This window comes from Geotrypetes seraphini, chromosome 3, assembly GCF_902459505.1.
Source record: "Geotrypetes seraphini chromosome 3, aGeoSer1.1, whole genome shotgun sequence".
Classification (NCBI taxonomy): domain Eukaryota; kingdom Metazoa; phylum Chordata; class Amphibia; order Gymnophiona; family Dermophiidae; genus Geotrypetes; species Geotrypetes seraphini.
In genome coordinates, this window is record NC_047086.1 from 310,886,187 (window position 1) to 310,905,023 (window position 18,837).

Sequence of the window (18,837 nt, forward strand, 5' to 3'; positions counted from 1 at the left end):
AGACAGAAATCCAGCTTACCAGTTACTGAAGAGGCGACCTGCAAATCGGACAAAACAGATGGGCGGGAGTTCAGCCTCCAGCAAAGATCTACAAGAAGGAAGATTAGCAGAAGTAAAAAACCTAATCTTATATTCTTGTACAATCTCTCTGGAGGCCGAACTGACGGGACGCACCAAAGCTGTCCCAAAACTCAGAGGGGGCCTGATGAGCCTGGCACAAGAACAGGCTGTATCACCCGTAGCCGCCACATCAAGCCTGTAAAACCTGGAAAAGGTATGAAGGGAAGCCCACATGGCCGCCCGACCTCTCATTGGTGGCTGAATCAATCTGGCTGCCGTCCTGGTCACCGATGATGCCAGCAAATCAAAGGGGGGATGACCCCCGCGGCGCACTATGGCCTCGAACGCCAGCCCTGACAGGGACCATTCTCCCTGGTCCAGAGTCTGATGACTGAGGAAGTCTGCCTGAATGTTGCCAACGCTGGCCACATGAGTTACGGATAAAGCCAAGACTTGACGTTCCACCCAAGCAAAGAGCATCGGAGCCTCCAATACCATCAAGAAGCGACCCTGCATCCAAGAAGGAGCTCTGATTAGCCAGTTGTTGAAGTGCGGATGCACTAGGACACCCAGAAATCACAGATGGGCAGCCACCACCACCATGATCTTGGGAAGGGGTTCTGGTCGCCGATGCCAAACCGACAGGGAGAACCGCAAACTGGAAATGCCTCCCGAGAACAGGAAACCTCAGGAACCTCCGATCTGGGAATATCGGGAAGTGGAGATTGGCTTCCGTGAGATCCAAGGAAGCCAAAAACTCCCCGGGTGCCACTGCTGCTATGACAGCATGCCCCGGGTCCATTCAGAATGCGGAACTCACCAGAATGCGTACACTACTTACAGGTCAAGAATCTGTCTGCAATCGGAGTCTTGCTGTGGTATGATGAAGAAAATCAAGTATCTCCCGGAGCCAAAGGCATCCCGTGGAATGGACTCCATGTCCGCCAAATCCAATAACCGGTGCACCGTAGCATGCAGCCTGCTGGCCCTGTCCGGATTCCCCTCGGGAGAGGACCGGAAGAAGTCCGGCGGCATCTGGAAGAACTGCAGTTGAAGACCATCCGTTAAAACCTCTAGGACCCACTGGTCCTAGGGCAGCTTTAGCCAATCTGAAAGGAAGGCCAAAAGCCACCCCACCGATTTGGGGGGACCTCACCAGAGCCCTGGCGTCATAAGGTTCTCTTAGAAGGGACAGAAGATCGAGAGGTAGAAGGCTGTAGGCACGCTGCACCTTCAAAGCGAGGTCTATAGGATGCTCCGAAACACCTCCCCGCCATAGGGGGTCCGGTGTACTGAGGTTCACCAGGAGGGCCAAAAAATCGGCCGTTCCGTCCCCCTGGACAGACAAGGTCCAGAGCCAGGAAGCACCTGAGGCTTATGGTCCTCCACATTGCCATCAGATCATCCAAACCTTGGCCAAACAAGGGCAAACCGTTGAAGGGTAAGTCGCTCAGCACAGACTTGGATGAAGAATCACCCAACCACTGGTGAATCCATAACATTCTCCTGAATAAGCACCCTGCTTAGCAAACACTGTCAAAATATCACAGAGTGCGGCTGCCAAATAATTCACTCCAGAAACCAGGAAGCTGAGGTCCCGAAGGACAACCTCCTCAGGAACTTGACGAAGTGTAGCATGACATGCTCAGGCCACAAAGAAAGTGGCCGCTGCAGCTCGCACTCCCGTCGCAGCAGAATCAAAAGATGTTTCATAAAAAATCTAGTCTTTGGGTCCAGGACATCCTTCAGGACAACCCCTCCAGCCGAGGACAAGGAGATACGTTTAGAGACATGAGCCACCACCAAATCCTCTTCGGTGGGACTAGGCGTTTGGAAAATTCCGAAACCATGGGATACAATGTAGCCTTGGCCCTAGCGCACTTCAGGGGCCCCTCTGGGGTCCCCAATCTCCAAGAGCATATATGCCGAGTCCACGTGAGCTGGAAATGCAGCAGAGAGTGGGTGCATATAACACATGATAGAACACTCTGCCTGAACTGCAGAGTATGAGTAAAGTTCCAATGACCGCAGGGATTCAGAAATAATATCAGGACGGCAAATGGACTTAGCCTGCGCACCATCTGATCCTCTCCCACATCGTGAGAATAAGTATTCTGGGAAGCCCCGAGATTTGCTAGGCTAGCCACGTCAGCGGGGCCTGCCGAAGCACCATGCAACAGCAACAGCATAGAAAGTGACGCAGGCACCGACACAATAGCAGGAAGTTGCCGCTGACTTTCAGGCATATCAGCAAGGGATCAGATGGACATGCTGGAATTCAAAGGCTGCACAGACTGCCACACCGTAGTCTGATAGGGAGACAGAGGCATAACCCGCTTTCTCATGAAAGTCTGAGACATCATAGCCACAAATTCAGGCGAAATGAGTCCTTGGTAGCCAGAGCTGATCAGTGGGACTTAGAATTGAAATGGTTTGAAGACTGATGAGACTTTCCCTGGAACTGTGCTTGTGTTTTGCGAAAACGCCCTCCTCGCCCAATTTTGGTGTCCTGGACGCTGGAATCACGTCTCTGATGGAAATGGAGGAAAGCAGGTCCTCTCTGGAGGAGGATAGTGTGTAATCCATGTACGGTTTACGCCCCTTGTTGGCCATGGTGCACAGACTATGCGGCTGTGAAACCGCAAACCATCCGCCTTATTTACAGCATGAATCCATGCCATCCTGTCCTGAAGTGGCCATCTGTGAAGTTTGGAGCAAAAACAAATCTTCTAAGTCCCAAAAATATAGTTTTAAAAACTTTAAGGAAAATCCACGATGGCCGCTGCGGGTGCCAATTTTGACAGAAAAACAGCCATTAAAAACGCAGGAAAACGCTAAAAACGGTGATTTTAGGATTTTACAGGTGGGGGGCGGGGATCAAGGCATGAAGGGAAACCCCCCAAAACCCCGACTTGAGGACCCCCCCAAAATCGGCAAAATCTGTGACTCACAGACACCACAGACACGTGCTGCGATGCATTTCAATGGCAGCCAGCAATACACAGTGCAAGCATAGGGAGATCTTTACCTTAGGAGCTGATTAAACTGGATTTTTCAGATCTTCTGGCTGCCTCAACTTCCCTGTCACCTCAGATCACGACCACCAGGACTTCTCAGGGAAATCAGGGAAGACACGCGCCGTGGTTCCGATCCCGGCATACATCCTCGGAACCGCAGCAGCCTGTGCTCCACCCCTTTGCGGACGAACTAGGGGGAGAGATGGCTCCCGATCCTGGAGACCCGATCCAATCTGCAGGCTGTCCAGAGAGCTTACTGCAGTTTCAGGCTTACAGAGCACCCTCCAGAAGCAGACAAACTTTAAAATGTCTGCGATCTCTCGCCGAAGGATCACACGCACAGAGTTGATCCGCAGCACATGGCCAAACGCGCAAAATAAATTAAAAAAAAAGACTAGGAATTGAAAACAAATCATGAGCAGAATTAAATTCAACCATGCAGTGAAGCTGCAGGAACAAATTGAGCAGGTCAGGAAGCTCCTGGGCAGGTAGCCCAAAAGGGGAGGGATCTTTTAGTTGCCCTGCAGCTGAAGCTATCAGAGATGCAAGAGCCCGTCAGTTTAGCCTCCAAAGAGACTGTACAAGAACTTGCAGTCTTCATCCCTCTGTTACAACCACAGTATCTAAGCCATAATATAATAATTTAAATAATGAAAGACCTAAATTACCTTCGGCAAAATAGCTTCTACACACATTGACTGAGAACAAACTAAAAGTCACAGTTCTTTTACAGTGGCTGACTGCACCACACTCAGAGTGACATCAGACATCATAACTCTACAGAGGGAATAATTCCTAAGGAACTTATTCCAAATTACAGACTTAAACTCCTGCTAAAATTTTAAGAACAAAAGAGTTGCCATACTAGGAAGGTCTATCAAACCCAGTATCCTGCTTCCAATAGTGGCCAAACCAGGTTACAAGTACCTGACAAGATTCCAAAAGAGTAAACAGATTTATTTGGAGCACTCTATTTATCATATAAACTATTGTGCAAGGTTCATAACTGCATTAGGTAACATAACATAACAAATAATTTCTATACCACATAACCGGTAAGTTCAATGTGGTTAACATAAATTTAAAAAATAATACAGGTTAGAAAGATTTGATTAGTTAGTAAACAAATGTGTCTTCAATTGCTTATCCCAGATAAGAAAGCAAACATTGATGGTATTTTTTTTTTATGACGACAGCCTTTGATAAATGGAAAATTAAAGAGATTGTGTGAACTATGTGGGCACTTAGATTGAACAAAGGAAAACAAAGAAAAAATAAAGAAAAATCGTCCCCCTTCCCAGACTACTTTACCAATCCCTGATGGTCTAGGGCAGTGTATCGCAAACTGTGTGCTGCAGCGAGATTCCAGGTGTGTTGCGAGATGCCGGCGTCGGCTGACTGCTTACAGATGTACCTCTCATGGTGAGAGGTACATCCTGTAGACAGTCAGCAGGCGCCGACACCTCTCCTTACTCTCCGCACCTCTCCTCCTCCATCACCCCTCCCAGCGCCATAGCAATTGCAGGCTCAGGGTCCTGACTGGCGGGCCTCCACGCATACGCTGATGTCGATGTGATGTTGTCATGAATGTGCGGCCACTGTATCGACGTCTGTGCATTTCCAGATGCCTGCCAGTCGCAGCCCTGAGTTTAGTGTGCCACGGCCGCAAAATGTTTAGGGGATACTGGTCTAGGGGTATAGTCAAGGCAGGAGTGATTCTTCAGTTGCAGCAGCATTTTGAGAGCAGACCTGGAATGGGCAGAAGAAACAGGGAATCCCTAGATCACCAGAGATTGCAAACTAGGCCCAGGATAGCTTACGAATGGAGGGGGGGAGTGAGGAGACAAAGCCACAAATTTTTCAGCTTCCACTGAAAACATTGGGTAATTTTTGGCCAAAACTGAAACCAGAAAGAAAAAGGATTTGGGGCTTGTTTTGATGCTTAAACCAAAGCCAAAATTAGGTTGCCTTCTAATTTTGGTATGTTGGAGAGGCAGATCGTAAGAATTATCCTTTGATGTCTTTGAATAGAGGAGATATATAAATGTAAACAAAGTCCCTAGAACTTACAGCTCAATTTAACTAGTAAAGATTAGAAAGAACCACCACCCATTTGTTGCTCATAGAAGTTATTTTGTTTATGTGTTTGCCTTAAAGAATATACAGACAATGAAACCAAAGAAAAAAAAGCTGAAAGGAACCACCCAAGCTGCCAAAAGCTACCCAGTTCTTAGAGGAAGATTTCTGGACAATCCCAGAATTCTGAGAATTTTATTGTGATGCACTAATGAAGGGAAAAGAGAGGATGGATTTGGGGTTTAGATGATGCCATTTTCAGCTGTAGCTCAATGGAGTTACATTCATGTACCATAGGAATTTTCCCATCCCTGAAGAGCTTGCAATCTAAGTTTGTACTCGAGGCAGAAGAGGGTTAAGTGGTTTGTCCAAGATCAGAAGGAGCTGCAATGGTTCTCAACTTGTTGTTGTAACTATTGGGCTACTTCACCTGCCAATACTGCTTTCAATGGACAGAATTAGGACATTCCCAATGCAGTGTGTGATATTTGTAAGTTCAAAACCAGGACTGGCCATAAAGTGTCTCTCTCAAACCTGGATAATGTGGCAATTCTTATACAGTGGTGCCTCACACAACGAACTTAATTGGTTCCAGGAGCAAGTTTGTTATGCGAAAAGTTCGTTATGTGAAACGCGTTTTCCCATAACAATACATGTTAAAAAAAATAATTCGTTCTGCAGCATAAAATATGCTAAGATGACATAAAAAAAGATAAATTTGTCAAAATGGTGAAAATGGTGGTCTTGCTGAGGCCAAACTCTTTGACGAGGTCACACTGTTTTACCCCACATTCACTCCTTCTAATTATTTCCCGTTTCATTTCAACAGAAATCACCTTCCTGCTTTTTTTAGAAGCCATGATATATAAAAAATATTGAGTTTATCTTAAAAGGACGACTGTATACAGTGAGAGAGGGCAGTTAAGTGCAGTGACTAACGACTGCCTGCAGTGCCTGCGCGGAAGGATGCAATACATCGGCAGCTCGGGCGACTTCGTTGTGTGAAACGAAGTTCGTTGTGTGAAACGAAGTTCGTTGTGTGAATCAAGACATGAAGTTCGTTGTGTGCAGCGTTCGTTGTGCGAGGCGTTCGTTATGCGAGGCACCACTGTACATTGTTTTAAATACTTAAGTAGAGTCTAATCTTAAAGCCCAACATCTGGACTTGATATGCCCAGTGTAGAGAGCATTTTGACTTACAGAGCTCCTCAATGCAAAAATCTAAAGCGTTCTGATGATACTTGTACATCAGGTTTACAGTCATCTAAAGAAAATACTTCTTTACTACTACAACTACTCATCACACAAAGCTTACATATTTGAGGGGTTCAGTGCCACAGAATGATTGAGGAACCAAATTTAATCAAGTTCAACAAGAGATTAGTCAAATTTAGGGATGTCAGTCCAAGTTTAAGGCATCCCCAAACTATGACTACTAGAAACTGGAAGAGCTTAACTATAATACCTCCCTCACAAACTCTGTTTCTCATGTACTCTACGTACACAATGTTGGAAAAAGGATTTTGGACCAAATGGCCCTTTAATATGGTTTGATGGTTCTTAAATTTAAAAAAAAAAAGAGATCTCCCTCCCCCAATTTGACAATGAGTGTAAAAATGCAATGAGGGAGGAGGCAAGGGACAGTTCTCCTTTTTCACAAGGAAGCAAACACCAAATTTAGAATCAGAAGTGCATTCTCTACCCCTTTTCTACCCAGGCATTTTCTGCAATTCAAACAAATGAAGAAAGCATGAGGAATATGGCTCAGAACATTTTTTCCAAACTCTCCACACACATGTGTGTGTCTGTTTAGCTATTCAATACAATACACAAAGAAAGGGAATTACACACTTGAAGAGCTGGGACATATATTTCTTTATTCCAGATGAAAAAGACTCAAGACCTGACACTGTCAGTGTTTCAGCTCTTAGCCTGCCTCAGGGGTCTTTGGTGTAATCATACAATTTCTCTTTTTCTTTAGTCCCAATTTGAACTGTTTTCAGAGATTAACGGAAGCAAATCTTGTCCTCCTTTGTTTAAACTTTCAGAAAAACAGCTTTGGGAAGGGTGGATTTGTTTTAGGTACCAGGAGTGTGATGTTTCACTGTATGTTTCTATGTTGCATAAGCAGGAACTGCTTCTCCCATAGAAATCCACCGAGCCATTATTTGGGGTAACTGATTTCTCCAGAACATCCAATTTTATCTAATTCAGTGAATCTTCTCAATGGGGTTTCCTCCATTCCAAATTTGATCCTGAGCTTTACCCTAAAGGATCTTTTTGATAATTATGGAAGAATAATTTCACACACATATCAAGCACTGAAAAACATCTAAAAGGTCAGCATGCTCCAGAATCTGAAGTTACTTAGTGCTATGCTGGTCATTGGTGGTGCCTTAATAAAAGGGGCCTTTAGCTGGAGAACTCACTCCACAAATTTAGTGCTACTTTATATCAGTCTGAACGCAATCCAAACTATAATCTCTTTTTTAAAGTTCAATCAGTTTTATTAACATTTTGTTATAGGATATACAAACACAGACCTCATGATCATAATATGTCTTTACAGGATGTAAATACAGGTGGTCCATGACATAACAACAAAAAACAGTATACAAAAAATAATAACATAACCCAACTAACAAGCTTATCAGCCGTGTGTACAAGTCTGAGATAAACACACAAATATAAGAGGATATAAGAACGTTAAGGTGTGTCACTTAAGATTATAAGGTATCTCTGACAGAGAAAAATGGGTCATGAAAAGCAAACAGTAAATAGGCCATTTTTACAGAAGGGAGTATTACATATCACTGGCTCTTAGTCACCAATAAAATGAGTACTCACCAGTCTTATAATGACTGAAAATACCTTGAACTGTTGAATGGATATCAACAATTTTAAAGCTAAGCTGGGTATAACAAAATATTCCATACCTACTGTGGTTCCATTGACTCCCATGATGCATTTCATCACTCTAATGATTTGTTGTGCCACAGGAGAAGGCAAAGATGTTGCATATACAGCACTGTGTGAGTGTGTTCGTAAATAGTCCACAAGTTCCTTAAGAAAATAAACAGAATCAATGATTTCTTTTTGTGTTGAAAATAATTACTTCTTCCAGCAGCTACTGACCAGGGATTAGACAACACATTAATCTAACGGATGATGATTAAATATTTCAATCAGATCCTATTAAGATGGTCCTTAGTTCATTCCCCAGGTCAGGTCTTCTGCTCCCTGGATCTGAAGGGGCTGCTGTAAAAGGAAGCTCTCATGGCTCCCAGAAGAAGAGAGTCATTGTCATTGGTTCAGACCTACTACTGCAAAGTTTCTGATGGCCTGACCCAGAACCACCACTGCAATAACTAGACCAGGTACATTTGAATAGGGGGAATAAGGGTGTTAAATCAAAATACTGGAAAAATCCTCATGCATTTGCAATTGAAGCTCTTGGCATCAGGATCCTGACTTTGGTTCCGAGGGCTTGATGTGATAAAGTACAATAGGCTTAGCACAGGGATCTCAAAGTCCCTCCATGAGGGCCGCAATCCAGTCGGGTTTTCAGGATTTCCCCAATGAATATGCATTGAAAGCAGTGCATGCACATAGATCTCATGCATATTCATTGGGGAAATCCTGAAAACCCGACTGGATTGCGGCCCTCAAGGAGGGACTTTGAGACCCCTGGCTTAGCATATAGTTTAGTGCAGGTTCTATACTGTGATGGTCACCTATACATAGGAGTTGTCAATACAAGAAAAGCATCCATGAAATTGCTTAGATATCAGTGCACTGTTCATTTAAATCCAATGATAAGGAAGACATTAGCTAATCATCCCAGCTGCAAAGCCTGAAGGCTGTCTATCACTAGGGATTTAGCCTGGGATCTGAAATAAAATCATCTTGCTTTTCTGCGGGTAGCATTAGCCAGTTTCTGCGGGTAGCATTAGCCAGTTTCTATTCTTGAACCAGCATGATGTATTCAAAACGTTTTTCTTCTATTGAAAGAAATTGTTAGACAATCTACTGAATAAAAATAGAAAAAAAATTGGGCTATGGGGAGTAGAGGTATTACTTGGCTGAATGCAGAATTAAGATGGAGGTGTTGCAGCTGAGAAACGATGAGAAATGCCCTCAACTGCATTCCATAGGCACATCTAATATGTATAACCAGATAGTCATGTGCTGCAGTGTAGACCACGGAGAGGCGCTCCAAGGATTACAGGGAGCTGACGGACTACACCTGACCAAGAGAGGCAAGAACATATTCGGACATCGACTAGCCCGCCTACTTCGGAGGGCTTTAAACTAGGTAAGTTGGGGGAGGATACATACTCACATTCCAGAGCAGTAAGGATCCACCCTGAGGAAGCAAGTCGCACTCACACTTCTGAGCCTAAGGTAAGTACCCATAATATACACAAAAAAGTAGGAGCCACACTAACACGGAAGGGCATCTCTTCACAGGTTTGGAAAGCTATGTATGTTAACGCACACAGCTTGGGCAACAAAATCCTGGAATTAGAGACTGAGATAATGAATGCCGACCTTGACGTGGTAGCAATATCCGAGACATGGTTCACAGACTCACATGGATGGGATATGGTTATACCAGGCTACAATCTACTTCGTCGGGACAGAGACGGCAAGTTAGGAGGGGTAGCACTATACACTAAAGAAAACATCAAAACTATCAGAATCACAGAGGTTAGATACACAGGGGAATCCCTCTGGGTGAACCTGGCCAGAGGGAATGAAAAATGCCTATACCTCGGTGTGGTATACAGATCTCCAAGACAACAGGAAGACAAGGACACAGAATTGATTGAAGACATAGAGAACATCACTTTGCGCGGGGACACAGTACTGTTAGGGCACTTCAACATGCCAGATGCAGATTGGAACACACTCTCCACGACTACATGTGGTAGCAGAATATTAACCTCCGTAAAGGGTGCACGACTCAAACAAATGGTATTAGAGCCCACTAGGGAACAGGCAATACTGGACTTGGTACTCACCAATGGAGACAGCGTCTCAGAGGTTTCAGTAGGAGACACGCTGGCCTCCAGTGACCATAACATGGTATGGCTCAACCTCAGGAAAGGTTTCTCTAAATCAAACACAGCGATGCGGGTCCTCAACTTTAGAGGCGCAGACTTCGACCACATGAGAGACTTTGTCCATCGGGAGCTGCAAAACCAAGCAGAAACTGACAATCCGGAAACTATGTGGTCAACTCTAAAATCCACCCTGAACGAAGCAACAAACCGCTGCATAAAAACAGTAAGCAAGCGCCAGAGAAACAAAAGACCACAATGGTTCAGTACCGAAATTTCGGACCTCATTAAAAAGAAAAAAGAAGCATTTATCGCCTACAAACATCTTGGGAAAAGGGAGGCAAAAGAAGACTATCTGGTCATATCTAAAGCTGTCAAAAAGGCAGTCAGAGAGGCCAAGCTCCGAACAGAAGAAGATCTAGCACGGAACATTAAGAAAGGGGATAAATCCTACTTCAGGTATATTAGCGACAGGAAAAGAAACAAAGATGGGATAGAACGCCTTAGGCAATCGGACGGAAACTACGCAGAATCTGATTCTACCAAGGCAGAACTACTAAACGAATACTTCTGCTCAGTATTCACCTGTGAGGCGCCAGGAGCTGGTCCACAACTACGGACAAGAGACAGCCAAAATGACCTGTTTCAAGATTTCGAGTTTACGCCCAGTAGCATCTACTACGAACTTTCAAGACTCAAAGTAAACAAAGCCATGGGACCAGACAACCTACACCCCAGGGTGCTCAGAGAGTTGTGTGAAGTTCTGGCGGAACCACTATCCGTGCTCTTCAATCTTTCCCTACGCACGGGAAGAGTCCCCCTGGACTGTAAAACGGCTAATGTAATTCCACTCCACAAAAAGGGCTGCAGGACAGAGACAGCAAATTACAGACCGGTGAGTCTCACATCCATAGTGAGCAAACTCATGGAAACACTAATCAAACAGAAACTCGACAATATCCTAGACGAGGAAAATCTACGTGATCTCCACCAACACGGATTTACCAGGGGCAGGTCCTGCCAATCTAACCTAATTGGCTTCTTTGACTGGGTGACTAGACAACTGGATGCCGGGGAGTCCCTGGACATAATATATTTGGACTATAGCAAAGCTTTTGATAGCGTTCCACACCGCAGGCTGTTAAACAAGCTAAAATCGCTGGGATTGGGGGATACACTTACTGCATGGGTTAGGGATTGGTTAAGCGGTAGACTTCAGAGGGTAATGGTAAACGGTACCCCCTCCAAAACATGGAGTACCACAGGGCTCTGTCTTGGGCCCGATTCTATTCAATTTATTCATAGGAGATATGACCCAAGGGCTTAGAGGAAAAGTATCACTGTTTGCCGACGCCGCCAAACTATGCAACATAGTAGGTAAAAGCAGTGTGCCAGACAGTATGACGCAGGACCTACTACTACTGGAGCAGTGGTCATCGACTTGGCAGCTAAGCTTCAATGCTAAAAAATGTAAGGTGATGCACCTAGGTAAAAAAAATCCGTGCAGAACTTACACACTAAATGGTGAGACCTTGGCCAGGACCACGGCGCAACGTGATTTAGGAGTGATCATTAGTGATGAAATGAAGGCTGCCAATCAAGTGGAGAAGGCTTCCTCTAAGACAAGATAAATGATGGGCTGTATCCGTAGGGGTTTTGATAGCAGAAGACCTGAAGTCATAATGCCGCTGTACAGATCCATGGTGAGACCCTATCTGGAGTATTATGTTCAATTCTGGAGACCACACTACTGGAAGGATGTGCTGCGAATTGAGTCAGTTCAGCGAATGGCCACCAGGATGGTCTTGGGGCTCAAGGATCTCATGTATGAAGAAAGGCTAAATAAATTACAGCTGTATTCGCTGGAGGAACAAAGAGAGAGGGGAGACATGATTGAGATGTTTAAGTTCTCAAGAAAGCTCATTGGCTTCCAGTATCCCATAGAATAACATATAAAATAAGTTTACTCATTTTTAAAGCGATGTTTTTTTAAAACACCTGCATTTATTTTTAAAACACTAATTCCTTACTCTACAAATAGAACATTATGATCCAATGAACAGCATTTATTAACAATTCCATCTCTCAAAATCATTAATACTAGAAGACAATTTATCTTCTCTGTTACTGCTCCACAAATTTGGAATTCTCTGCCAATATATTTAAGGAAAGAACATGATATTGAGAAATTTAAGATTAACTTAAAAACATTCCTTTTTAAAGATGCATTTGATTAACAAGTTCTTCCATTGAATTCAATAATGCTGCTTTCGACATTTCTTTGAATTCCCATCCTTATGTTTTTCCCTACCTTCTTTTCTATTATAAATTGTATTTCATTTCCCCTTTTTCCCTTCATTCATGTTTGTTAATTTGTATACAGTTCCTTTTATTTAATGGTTATATATTAATTAATGTTTTATTGTTAATTTTAAAAAAATGCAATTTTATCTTAAAGTTGTAATTTAAATATTTTCTTTTATGTATGTACATCGCTTTGAAGCAAGATTAAGCGATTAATCAAAAATTTTAATAAACTTGAAACTTAAACTATATCACGGGTGTATAGAGGTGGAAGATGATATCTTCTGTCTTATAGGGCCCTCGACCACCAGAGGTCACTCGCTAAAAGTCAAGGGAGGAAAATTTCATGGTGATTCCAGGAAGTACTTCTTCACCGAAAGGGTGGTCGATCATTGGAACAAACTACCTCAGCAGGTGATTGAGGCTAACAACGTGTCAGATTTTAAGAGAAAATGGGATATTCACGTGGGATCTCTAAGAGAGTAAAGTCAGGGGGGTAGGAAATTGGTATGGGCAGACTTGATGGGCTGTGGCCCTTTTCTGCGTTCATTTTCTATGTTTCTATGTGCATATAACATTCCTGTAAGACTCAGAACATGTTCTTTTCAAAATATTAATTCTGCAGCTAACACTGCCTGATGCACTAGAATATTCATATATGCATGTTTCCATGGCAGTTGGCATGCTGCTTTGCATTTGCTTTTTCTTTCACATATGAATTGTTTACTGCATTGGTAATTTTAAAAAAAGGTTTTTATGTGAGCATTAGAAAGCACCAGTAGGTAGCCCTAAAGGTAAGGCGTATTACATCAGTCCCTGTAGAGGGATGAGACAGAGATTTTAAAAAAATGGATAACTACCTCCTCTTTCCCCCACAACCCCCATTTATAATATAGCAATATAGTAAGCTCAAAAACTTGCTAACAACCATCTTGAATCAGATACTCTTCTGCATGGTTCTAAAACTGAACAGCAATACCACTAATAGTGCATTTAAAAAAAAATTTCAGTATTCAATTGTTAGAAAAGATGATAAAGCAACCACATACTACATATGTAACACTACTTATATTTAAAAAAAAATCTTCACTTCTTTGCATATTTCACATTCTGCAGCCTAAAGTTACTATACATAAAGCATTAAAATAAGAGTAGCATGGTTACCAACTTGCACTACTTTCAACATGAAATAATTATCTAAAAAAATAATTAGGAACCAAACAAAGAAGTCTGAATTGTGCAAGTCTTCATAAGCTTTATCAAAGCAAAGCTAATTTGCTCCCACACCCCAAAATTGCCATAACAATGCCTATAATAGAGCCCACCTATTTCCAGTCACAATTTTTAATGTTAAATTTGTATTTATTTGCCAAACAGTACAGCATAAACATAGTTTCAAGCAAAGGTGGCATGTGTTTATTATTGGAGGCAACAGTGTCAGTATTTAACCTGATCTGAGCAATTGTTGTATGATGTAAATTTGATACAAAAATTCAAAAATATCACTCCAAAACAAAAGCCTTAGATAAACAGAGAGGTGTACCCACACTCTTTCACACTGTTTGTCTGAGGCTTTTCTTTTGCTTAAGTAATAAGATAACTTTCTTGGCTTGTGTGATGCTTTTGTTTTGGAGTGATATTTTTGAATTTTTGTATTATACTTCCCTCCATTCCTCCCTGTTTTTTGTGGTTGTATGAAGTAAATTTGAAGCATAGGTCTAAACATGTTGAAAAATGCATGTCACAAGCAGGTTCAGCTAAGTTGAGGTTATATGGTTTGGTAAAATTTATTAGAAGCTCAAAGGGCAAGTTTATGTTTGGCAACCAAAATTTGTTCATCATAACCTCATGCCAACACTCTACATATGAAATGTATATATACAACTGTGCCTCCTACATAATGTATTTGGCTTTTTATGGATGTCTATGTTAATACTTGTATTTAGTTTTGGTTTTTTTTTTTTAAACTTATGTCATAAAGGGGCTATAATAAATTAAGTGTACAGTGTTTTATATACTTTTTAAAGTTATATTTTATATAAATTATATAGTTTGATATCTTTAGCTTTATGTCTGATATGGTGGCAATTTGAATCCTCTTAGGGCAAAGAAAAAAGAGATTAGGTTCTTACCTTGCTAATATCTTTTCTAGTAGATAGGTATGCCATTCTGGACAGTAGAGTAATCTCCCCATGCTCGTGAGCCATGTAAAAGGAATCTATTCCAGGTTTTCAACTCTTCCTCCTCCTTCAGTGGGCTCTGTTGCCTCCTTCGGTTTGTACCAAAGCAGGAAATAGCCCTATATAGGATATGGGGTGACTCCCCAAACTACAAATCTGTTCTGCTCTGAAAGTATAACAAACATGTTAAAACATTTTAATTGAGCCACTGAAACATTGAAATACCATAACAATCAAACATTTATGGAGTTCAAACATCCCCCCTCCAGTATGTTATAGCAATAGATTATTCTTCATACCCCTATGTCTGACTGACATCAAAATCTCAGCTTTGACTCGAACTTCCTGATTGAGATATAGGCAGGGTGACACACCTATCTACTAGAAAAGATATTAGCAAGGTAAGAACCTAATCTCTTTTTCTAGTGCCCTGTGGAGATGCGCTGCTACCACCACCATCACCTTGGTGAACATGCGAGGGGGGGGGGTACTGTTGCCAACCCAAAGGGAAGTACTGAGAACTGACTGTCTCTCCAGCACATGGAATCTCCTATGCTCCAGAAATATGGAAATGTGCAGGCTTCCATCAAGTCTAGGGGAAGCTAGAATTTCTCGGAGCCACTGTTGTGATGACTGACAATTCTTATGCTTAGGTATGCTGCTGATCAGGGGCTCCAATAGGGATTTTCTTCAAGTATACAGATATCCCGAAGGATTCTCAGTCATAGAGCCCAAAGGGGAGGCTAAGCCCAATGCTCACGCCCCCTTCACGTGCTGCACGGCACATGGATTCCTTCTCCCTATGCTCGTGAGCATGGCAAGAATAACATACTGTCCAGAATGAAACATCTATTTAACTAGAATTACTAATTATGCTATATTAATGGCCTCTTTAGTATTTCAAATTAAACTGTAACTGTATTTTGAAATTGTTTTTTAAGTACAAAGATCAATGTTTTTATGATTCTCAGATATGGGTGTTCCCAGAAGTATCAACAGATACCCAAAAGAGGCAGCAACATTTTTTTCCACCTCATACTGAGGATTCAAACATATTGGAGCATTTTTCCTATTGAAGTTTCCCTGTGAATGTGTTAGTATATGAATGTAAAATACATCTATTTTTATTTACCCTAATTGGTTTTGTTCTTACGTGATAAACCTAAATTCGGATAGGTCTGTGGATGGTACAGATTTTAGCAAGCCTCATAAGAACATAAGAACATAAGAAATGCCTCTGCTGGGTCAGACCCGAGGTCCATCGTGCCCAGCAGTCCGCTCACGCGGCGGCCCAACAGGTCCAGGACCTGTGCAGTAATCTTCTATCTATACCCCTCTATCCCCATTTCCAGTCGGAATTTGTCCAATCCTTTCTTGAACCCCAGTACCGTACTCTGCCTTATAACGTCCTCTTGAAGCGCATTCCAGGTGTCCACCACACGTTGGGTAAAGAAGAATAGAGAATGACACGGTGACGGTTTACCCGCGGCCACCGCATTTAAGCCGCGGGTCACCGCCGAAAACGGGGAAGAAAACTAGCAGTCGCTGCGGTGACGGGGACAAGGCCATTCACCGACCGCGGAAACGGTGAACAGCTTTGTCCCCGCGGGCCAATGTACCCCCTTCTAGGAACCGCTATTTACCTGTGTTTCACCGTGCTCCTCATTTGTCAGATCAACCCTTCCTGCCAATCGCAGCAGAAGGGTACCCAACCCCTCCTGCCGGTCCTCCCAATGGCCTCCCCTAAGATCGCCGGCAGGAGGGTACCCAACCCCTCCTGCTGGACCCCCCCCCAACGAACCCTCCCACCCCGGAACCCCCTTAGTCTTACTTTCCAAGTTGGACCGGACAGCTCCTCGCTCGTCTGGCCAGCAGGCCTGCCTCTGTCCAAATGAGGCGGGCCCGCCCCTCCCCTCCCCTGCCTCCCAATGGCCTCCCCTAAGATCGCCGGCAGGAGGGTGCTGGACCCCCCCCCAACGAACCCTCCCACCCCGGAACCCCCTTAGTCTTACTTTCCAAGTTGGACCGGACAGCTCCTCGCTCGTCTGGCCAGCAGGCCTGTCTCCGTCCAAATGAGGCGGGCCCGCCCCTCCCCTCCCCTGCCTAACCCACAGGATCCTAGGGCCTGATTGGCCCAAGCACCTAAGGCCCCTCCTATAGCGGGAGTGGCTTTAGGTGCCTAGACCAATCAGGCCCTAGGATCCTGTGGGTTGGGCAGGGTAGGGGCGGGCCCGCCTCATTTGGACGGAGGCAAGCCTGCTGGCCATACGTGTGAGGAGCCGTCCGGTCCAACTTGGAAAGTAAGACTAAGGGGGTTCCGGGGTGGGAGGGTTCGTTGGGGGGGGGTCCAGCAGGAGGGGTTGGGTACCCTCCTGCCGGCGATCTTAGGGGAGGCCATTGGGAGGACCGGCAGGAGGGGTTGGGTACCCTTCTGCTGCGATTGTCAGGAGGGCCGTTGGGGGGGTCTACAGGAGGGGTTGGGTGCCCTCCTGCCGTGATTGCTGGGGGGAGGGGAGACTTGCAGCCGTAGCCGCGGTCACTATGCTAATCACGGCAGCATTTAAAGTACATGTCGTGTTTGTTTTTGCATTGCTAGCCCCAGGGGTGGTGGAAGATTAGTGATTGAAAAACTGTATGAAAAATAACTATTTTAAATTTAGTGATCAAAATGTGTCAGTTTTGAGAATTTATATTAATTAATTTTTTCTCTGCGTGTTTTGTTTTTGTATAGTTATTAACTAATATTTAACTAAGTTTTAAAGTTTTAAAGAATGTTTCCTTTATACGTAAATAAAGAAAAGTGAATGGGATTGCAGTGGCGGTGACGGGGCGGTGAATGGGGTGGCAGTGGCGGTGACGGGGCGGTGAAGAGGATGGTGAGACGGGGACGGGGCGGTGACGGGGATGGTGAGACGGGGACGGGGCGGTGACGGGGATGGTGAGACGGGGACGGGGCGGTGACGGGGACCAATTTTTTCACCGTGTCATTCTCTAAAGAAGAACTTCCTAGCATTTGTTTTGAATCTGTCCCCTTTCAACTTTTCCGAATGCCCTCTTGTTCTCTTATTTTTCGAAAGTTTGAAGAATCTGTCCCTCTCTACTCTCTCTATGCCCTTCATGATCTTGTAAGTCTCTATCATATCCCCTCTAAGTCTCCTCTTCTCCAGGGAAAAGAGACCCAGCTTCTCCAATCTCTCAGAAAATGACAGGTTTTCCATACCTATTATCAGACGTGTTGCTCTCCTTTGAACCCTCTCGACTAACGCCATATCCTTCTTAAGATACGGCGACCAATATTGGACGCAGTACTCCAAATGCGGGCGCACCATCGCCCGATACAACGGCAGGATAACTTCTTTCGTTCTGGCTGTAATACCCTTTTTGATTATACCAAGCATTCTATTCGCTCTCTTAGCGGCCGCTGCACACTGTGTCGACGGCTTCATTGTCATGTCCACCATTACCCCCAAGTCCCTTTCCTGGGTACTCTTATTCAATAACATCCCTCCCATTGTATAGTTGTACCTCGAGTTTCTGCTCCCCACATGTAATACTTTACATTTCTCAATGTTGAACTTCATCTGCCATTTCGCCGCCCATTCTTCTAATTTGTTCAAGTCCCTTTGCAACTTTTCGCAATCCTCTGTAGTCCGAGCTCCATTAAATAGTTTGGTGTCGTCCGCAAATTTTATTATCTCGCACTTCGTCCCTGTTTCTAGATCATTTATGAAGATATTAAATAGCAGCGGCCTGAGCACCGAGCCCTGCGAGACACCACTCGTGACCCTCCTCCAGTCGGAGTAGTGACCCTTTACTCCTACCCTTTGTTTTCTACCCTCCAACCAGTTTCTGATCCATCTATGTACGTCTCCTTCCACCCCATGGTTCTTCAGTTTCCGGAGTAGACGTTCATGGGGCACCTTGTCAAAGGCTTTTTGGAAATCTAGATATATGATGTCTATGGGGTCTCCTTTGTCCATCCGTTTGTTGATCCCTTCGAAGAAGTGCAATAAGTTCGTTAGGCACGATCTTCCCTTGCAGAAACCATGCTGGCTGGTTATCAGAAGTTCATGTTTTTCAAAATGTTGATCGATGTTTTCTTTTATCAGTGCTTCTGCCATTTTCCCCGGAACCGAA

General features: G+C 43.9%; 1 protein-coding gene across 1 annotated transcript in view; it reads right to left on the reverse strand.

Annotated features, from left to right (window-relative positions):
* The window catches only part of LOC117358113 (serine palmitoyltransferase 3-like), a 227,082-nt gene that overhangs the window by 78,337 nt on the left and 129,908 nt on the right, over positions 1-18,837 (reverse strand). Inside the window, exon 9 of the mRNA XM_033939643.1 lies at positions 8,090-8,216. Within this exon, the coding sequence (XP_033795534.1) occupies positions 8,090-8,216 (127 nt within the window). The remainder of the gene's footprint in view (positions 1-8,089; positions 8,217-18,837) is intronic.